The 7,444-nt window shown below is 41.6% G+C and overlaps 1 protein-coding gene across 1 annotated transcript; it reads left to right on the forward strand.

The window, feature by feature from the left end:
- The first annotated feature begins 610 nt into the window (after positions 1–610).
- LOC129850682 (ceramide kinase-like) lies at positions 611–6,408 on the forward strand. Its single transcript, XM_055916954.1, has 5 exons — positions 611–962; positions 5,405–5,479; positions 5,854–6,003; positions 6,111–6,216; positions 6,330–6,408. The coding sequence occupies exons 1-5, from the start codon at positions 842–844 to the stop codon at positions 6,406–6,408; spliced, it is 531 nt and encodes a 176-aa protein (XP_055772929.1). The 5' UTR covers positions 611–841.
- Positions 6,409–7,444: the final 1,036 nt, after the last annotated feature.

Genomic DNA, 7,444 nt, shown 5'->3' on the forward strand with positions numbered 1-7,444 from the left:
CAGACTAGCGAAAGACTGTGAACATTTGTCAAAGTCATATATTTTGACGAATTGCATTTAACTATACAGCTGCTTCGGTTGATATCAAAATATTGATACAGTATTTGAACAATTGTAAAAAAAAAAAATAAAAAAAAATAAAGATATATAAAACTTCTAAGGTGGGTGTGAAAATGTTTGCACATAAAATCAAACTATTCCTTTAGCTTCAAATTGTTTCAATGTCTAACAATTAGAGAAGAGAAAATGTCTACTTTAGGACTTCTGCAATCTCAGACTTCTTTATGGAAAATGCTTAGTCGATATATTGCTCCAAGTGAGTGAATGATTACGCCTTAAGTCCAAAATATCAATTTATGCAACAAATTAGGAAAACATAATGCGATATAAATGAATCAATTGTTAACCTGTTCAAGTTGACATTTCAAGTGTATCCCAACTACAAGAAGCACTTGAAAGACAAACGTGAAGCATGCTAAGACGTCTAACTCTTTCCTGGTCATTGGTTGTCATAGTTACAGAGCATGCCAATCATGCCAGGGACCACCTGAAGACAGAGGCGGAGTTAAAGAAATATGATGGATGAGTCGAGGATGGAGATGTTCTCAATGTCATTGTCGCTATAGTAATCAAAGGTCTGTTTTAAAGACCTCTTTGTAGTCTGGTTTTCAGCTCAACCGTCACTAAATCATATTCAACCAATCACAGTTGAACTAAAAACACCCCTGGTCAAGTATATTAATCTCAAACGACAAACAAAAAGATCAGTTTTGTTGTTCTGACCTCTGTGTTACATGACCTTTGACCTCTATGCAGAGTGGTGTGTGTAGGCAGGGACGGCATGTTCAGCGAGATAGTTCAGGGCCTGGTCTCTCGAACACAGAGGGATAACGGAGTGGACCAGAACAGCCCGGAGGAGAAGCTGGTACCCTGTAGTGTCCGCATCGGCATTATATCCGCAGGTTAGTCAAGACCACACGCAGACATTCACAAGCACGTACACATTCTATACATGCCATCTGCAAGCATTCTCCTCTCTTGGTGTCTTGACAATGTAGAATCTTATTTATATATATATATATATATATATATATATTTCAATTTAAAGTTTGTTTTTCAATCAACCAACCAAACACATTCCACATTCACAGATGTGACAGACTTAAAAAAAAAAAAATTAATAAAAAATTGTTATATATATATACACAAAGAATAATTATTACAAAATTTAAAATATAGAACTTGCAGCAGCACTATCAAGGTTCTTTATTAGCTATTTCCAGCCTTAGCTGAGATGACGCCAATAATTCGTTTTTAGATTTTACAGCACCTTACACAACACGCATCTGCTCATCTCCCTGATCACCCCATTCGCTCTGTCCAATTTGAAATATAGTTGAGTAGTGGAGACCAGAGTCTATCAAACTTGGGCTGTCTCTTGTGTAGGTCAAAAGTGAGCTTTTCACGAGGGAGAAAGTCAACAATCTGGTCAATCCACATTTTAAATGTAGGAGAGGTACTAGAGGCCCACAATAGAAGAATACATTTCTTAGCAAAGTATGTAATGGTCATAAGCAACTTTTCTCTGTCAGGATCAAGAACAAAGTCCTGCTGGGCATTAAGAAGATAGATACACGGGGTCATATCAAACTGTACATCTAGTATTTTCTGTGCAGCAGTATGTATAGATTGCCAAAATCTGGCAATCTTTCTACAGCTCCAAAATACATGCATATAGGTTCCACTTTCAGAGGTACATCTTTTACAGTTAGGAGAAATGTCTGTTTTCATTCTATGGAGTCTCAAGGGAGTGTAATAAAATTTGTACAAAAATGTGTAATTAGATTCTTTCATTTTTACATTAGTAGAGGAGCAGTATACCCTGTCGCAAACCTCCGCCCATAACTCATCACTGATAGTCAGACCAGGGTCCTTTTCCCAGATTATTTTCAAAGGAGGAGCCTCCTTTCTCAGAAAGGAGTCTATAGATATAAGATATTTTGCCTTTAATGGATTGTGCTGTGGCAAGAAGGGTTTCAACTTCATTCAACTGAGTTCTAAACCCCCTCTTGGAAGTAAATGAGGAAATGACTAGTCTAGTTTGAAGATATAAAAAAAAAAAGGGATCTTGGCACATTGAATTCACTGCAGAGCTCTTGAAAGGATTTCAGTGTAGTGGTCTTCTGATGAAATAGGTCTGAAAAGGTCCTGATTCCTAGAGTATGCCAAAGATTAAAGTTGGCATCCCTCAGGTCTTTTGGCAAGTCTGGGTTGCCTACTATAGGCGAGTGAGAACATTTTTGGGAGGAAATGCCCAGGTATTTCTTACAGTCCCTCCACGCTAGTAGGGTGCTGTAAATCACAAAGGTTTTGGCTATGTTGCCCACTTCACTAAAGTTATTAATGAATATAGTTGAGCTTAGTGGCAATGAACCACAGGATTGGGCTTCTATCTGGATCCACGTTGACGCTTGTCTGTTGTGATCCATGTTAGCATGTTGCGGATTTGGGCAGAACAGTAGTACAATTGAAGGGAGGGAAGGGCAAGACCGCCCTTAGATTCAGCTTTCGATTGAGTGGAGAGCTTGATCCTAGGTTTTTTATTGCCCCATATAAATTTTGGTGATGCTTTGGTTAATTGTTTTGAAAAAGGAAGCTGGGAGGTAGCATGGTAGCATCTGAAATAAATAGTTCAGTCTAGGGAGGATGTTCATACGGATGACATTAATTCTTCCTAGTAAGCTAATTGGGAGGGAGATCCAGGTTTGCAGATCGTTCTTGATTCGATCCAGGAGTGGAAGATAATTCTCCTTGAAAAGCCTATTCAGATCTGGTGTTATGAATATCCCACGGTATTGAAACCCCTGTGTCTTCCATTGGAATGGACATAGTGTCTTCATAGAACTGGTGAGTGTAATATTGAGAGGGCAGACAGTGGATTTGTTAAAATTAATCTTAGAACCTGGAAACGTGCCTTACTGAGCAATTGTGTCTAAAATGGGAGGAAGGGATTTCTCAGGGTTGGATATGTAGAGCAAGACATCATCCGCGTAAAGCGAAATCTTGTGCTGCAGGCCGCCTGCAGGAACACCTATAATACTTGGATTGCTCCTTATCAACTCTGCCAGAGGCTCCGCCCCCAACAAGTAGAGCAGGGGGGACAGCGAGCACCCTTGTCTTGTGCCCCATCCCAAATGGAATCTGTCAGAGTTTGGTCCGTTAGTAGTCACCATGGCATTTGGATGAGAGTATAGTGATTTGATCCATTTAATAAAGTTTGGGCCCATATTGAACTTTTCTAAGACTGAGAACAGAAAGCGCCACTCCATCCTGTCGAACGCCTTCTCAGCATCCAGTGAAGCCAGCAGGACAGGGGTCTTCTGTGCGTTTACTTGATCAATAATATCAAAAAGACGGCGAATGTTGTCAGAAGAGTATCTGTATCTAGTAAATCCAGTTTGGTCCACTTTTATTATTTTGTGAAGAAGAGTGTTTAGTCTTTTGGCGAGCAATTTGGAATCCAACAAGCTTATGGGCCGGAAGGAGGAGCAGGATATGGTGTCCTTGTCTTTTTTGAGCAACACTGTAATGCGAGCTGTGTGCATTGATTCTGGGAGAACTCCGTTTTTGCAAAAATCCTCCAGCATTGGCATGAAAATAGGGCTAAGCTGGGGCTAAAAAGCTTTGTAGAACTCTCTGGAGAATCCATCTGGGACTGGGGACCTGTTAGGTGGCATGGAGGTGATTGCCTCCTGGACCTCCTCAGGAGTGAAGGGGGAGTTGAGATCTTCTTGGTCGGTCTCTGATTGTTTAGGTAGCGAGATTCCCTCTAGGAAGGAGTGGAGTTCTGCCTCCGTGTGTTTTCTCTCAGAGGTATATAGTTTGCAGTAAAAATCATGAAAAGTTAAATTGATATTTTTTGGGTCATATGTGACCTCGTCCTCTGCTGTTTGGATAGCCATAATTGTATGCTCTGACTGCTCTTTTTTTAATTGATAAGCATGTAATCTACATGGCCTATTGTTTTACTCATGGTATTTCTGTTTAGTAAAGATTATTATTATTATTATTATTATTTTTTTTTATCTCCCGAGTATAGTCCAAATTCAGTTTGGCTTTGGCTGCTTTATGTTGACTCCAGGAGGTGCTGTCTGGGGATTGTTTATGTACTTTTTCACAGCGTTCCAGCTCCCCCTCCAGATCTAGCCTGTGTGCTTCCATTGCTTTTTTCTTAGAGGAAGCATATGCAATTAGATGACCTCTTAGTGTGGCTTTAGCAGCGTCCCACATTGTCGCCGGAGAAGCAGGAGATTCTTTGTTGTCTTGTGTGTAGTTGTCTATCCATGTAGTTACCAATGTATGGAATGCTTCGTTTGATAGCATGGAGGTGTTGAATTTCCAGCTCTGTGACCTCGATGTTTTTGCAGAGGTCAAAGCAGAGTTGGACAAAGGCGTACCTCTACTGTTGGATTTGAAAGAATGAGAAATACACCTGTCCCACCCAAGCTCTGCGGAGTTTGGCATGTTCAGCATCACAGAGGTGTATCTCTTGCAATAGCGCGATGTCTGCTTTTTCCTTTTTTAGAGCACATAGTATCTTTTTCCGTTTTATTGCATGACCTAGACCATGGCAGTTCCATGTCAATAGATTTAAGGGTCCTCTCGCGCTAGCTTTTTCTGAAGCTAGCTGCTTCTTGGAGGCTTTTTCCGTCGCTAATGCTCGAGTCCGGGTAAAAATGTCACCTGTAGTGTCGCCTTTTGTAGCCGCCATGACTTTTTGACTAAAGCTAAATGAGTTTAAACTTGAAGTGGGGGTAAGATTAAGAATTGGAAACTACTTGTGCGGAGCTCCTAGTTCATGCGGCCATCTCGTTCAGGGGTCACGTGATCCTCTTATTTAGATTTAATATTTTGGATTTAATGTAACAATGTTCTTGTCTATAGCTATTCTGTACTCTGTCGTATAATTTGTTTTATGTGGAAGTGTAGCTCCTGCATGTGCAACAGCTAATGGGATCCTAATAAAGTTTTAAAAAACACACCATTATGTTTACATAGCAATGATCACATCAATAGCTCAGTTTATGACCTGACTGCGTAAGTTTACAAACTAATGTCAACCATGAGGTCCATTTCATGTACACTACACTATCTGTTGATTTCCGCTTTCCATCTTACACACACACACACACACACCCTGGCCGTGATCCCAGTCTCCAAGGGTGTTGGGATATGCAATAAACATTTCCAATACATGCATATTAGTACACACTTGTACATGTATGAGAGGGGACAATTATAAGCACCCACCAAATTATTATTATTACAAACGCACACACTGCTAGCTTTTGTCTGTGTAGGCAGGAACATAATGTATCATTGTCTTGTTTTGTGTGGTATCCAGGTTCAACGGACTGCATCTGCTATGCCACTGCCGGCATCAATGACCCTGTGACCTCAGCTTTACATGTCATAGTGGGTGGGTGCAGGCAATTAAAATGCCTTTAAAAATAGTGTAACTGACATTTTTATACAGCACAGACTAGTAGCATAAGCATTCTGCATTCTGTTCCAGTTCTTTCCTGGAGATTCATTGTGAACAGAAATGTCTCGTGTTTGTCACTTCTATGTTATCGCTATGGCACACTCAGCTGACCAACAAGTGACAGCCGTGACCTACTTATTCAAAGCTTTTGAGATAAGAAGAAACTGCTGGAGGTCAGTGTGGGTGGATGGGTGTGCTTTTTTTTATAGTAAAAGCACATAGTGTGTCATCACACCTCTTTAAGACACTGTACCCCACACACACAGTATCTGTGGAGGATCACTCATACTAGACTCCTGCCTTCACAGGAGACTTCCAGCCAATGGACGTGTGCTCGGTCCATCACAACACATTCTTGAGGTATTCCATCTCCCTGCTTGGATACGGTTTCTCTGGTGACGTGCTGGCAGACAGCGAGAGGAAACGCTGGATGGGACCAGCCAGATATGGCTTTTCAGGTGGGTCAGAGGAGTAGCTTTAGCTGTTTTAGGAAATACAACCATTGGGACTGTTACGGTAGTCTGTTGCTGTTGCTAGTGATATGGCATGATGTTGTTTTGTGCAGGTTTTAAGACGTCCCTGACACATCACCACTATGAAGGGGCTGTGTCTTTTCTACCAGCAACTGACATACCGGGAACACCGCGAGACAAGACCAGGTGTAGAGATGGGTATGTAATACTGTACACGTACAACCTGTTGTGTAGTTTAGTATTACATGTTTGTCTAGATGGTGCAAAGGAGATTGCCCACTTGGCTAGCCAACTCCATTCCTGCTTTCCAGGTGCTTCATATGCCAGCACATCGGGCAGCTGTATTCAGGGGATTCCCCAGAGGAATCCAAGACTGCTCCACTTTATTGAGCAATTACACACAAGGTCCAACTGAAATTTGACTTCCGCTTTTAACCCAAGCCCTCCGAAATACAAGCACTGAGTATACAAAACATTAAGAACACCTGCTATTTCCATGACATAGACTGACCAGGTGAAAGCTATGATCCGTTATTGATGTCATTTCAATCAGTGTAAATGAAGGGGAGGAGACAGGTTAAAGAAGGATTGTTAGGCCTTGAGACAACTGAGACATGGATTGTGTATGTGTGCCATTCAGAGGGTGAATGGGCAAGACCAAAGATTGAAGTGCCTTTGAACGGGGTATGGTAGTAGGTGCCAAGCAGGTGCACCGATTTGTGTCAAGAACTACAATCCTGCTGTGTTTTTCACATTCAACAGTTACCTGTGTGTATCAAGGATGGTCCACCACTCAAAGGACATCCAGCCAACTTGACACTACTATGGGAAGCATTGGAGTCAACATTGGTCAGCATCCCTGTGGAACACTTTCAACAGCTTGTAGAGTCCTCCCCCAGCAAATTGAGGCTGTTCTGAGGGTAAAAGGGGGTTGCAACTCAATATTAGAAAGGTGTTCTTAATTGTTGGTATACTCAGTGTACATACACAGGTTTAGGAGAGGTGCAGGAGGCTGCCACACTGGGCGCTGCTGTTGTGGGGGATTAAGTGCCTTGCTCAAGAGCACAACGGCAGGATATGGTATCTAGGATTTCACACCAGCAACCCTCTGGTTACTAGCTCACTTCTTTGCGTCTGACCCGGGATTCGAACTGGTAACCCTCCAGTTGCTGGCTCACCTCTTTTACTGCTAGGCTACTATTTGAAGCTTACATAAAAATGGGGGAATCAGTAAGACTTTACTATTGGAAAAGATGTATCAGTTTAAATCACCACAAACATAAACGTATTTTGGGCCACAAATGAAAGCAATTTATTAGTGTAAAATATATTTGAAAAAGCAAGTCTATTAACTTAGTGGGAGGAATGACCTCGATTCAGGGCTTAACCAAGTCGATGAAAGCTACAGTAGCAGCATGTCTCCAAA

Source organism: Salvelinus fontinalis, unplaced genomic scaffold (genome assembly GCF_029448725.1).
Source record: "Salvelinus fontinalis isolate EN_2023a unplaced genomic scaffold, ASM2944872v1 scaffold_2177, whole genome shotgun sequence".
Taxonomy (NCBI): Eukaryota; Metazoa; Chordata; class Actinopteri; order Salmoniformes; family Salmonidae; genus Salvelinus; species Salvelinus fontinalis.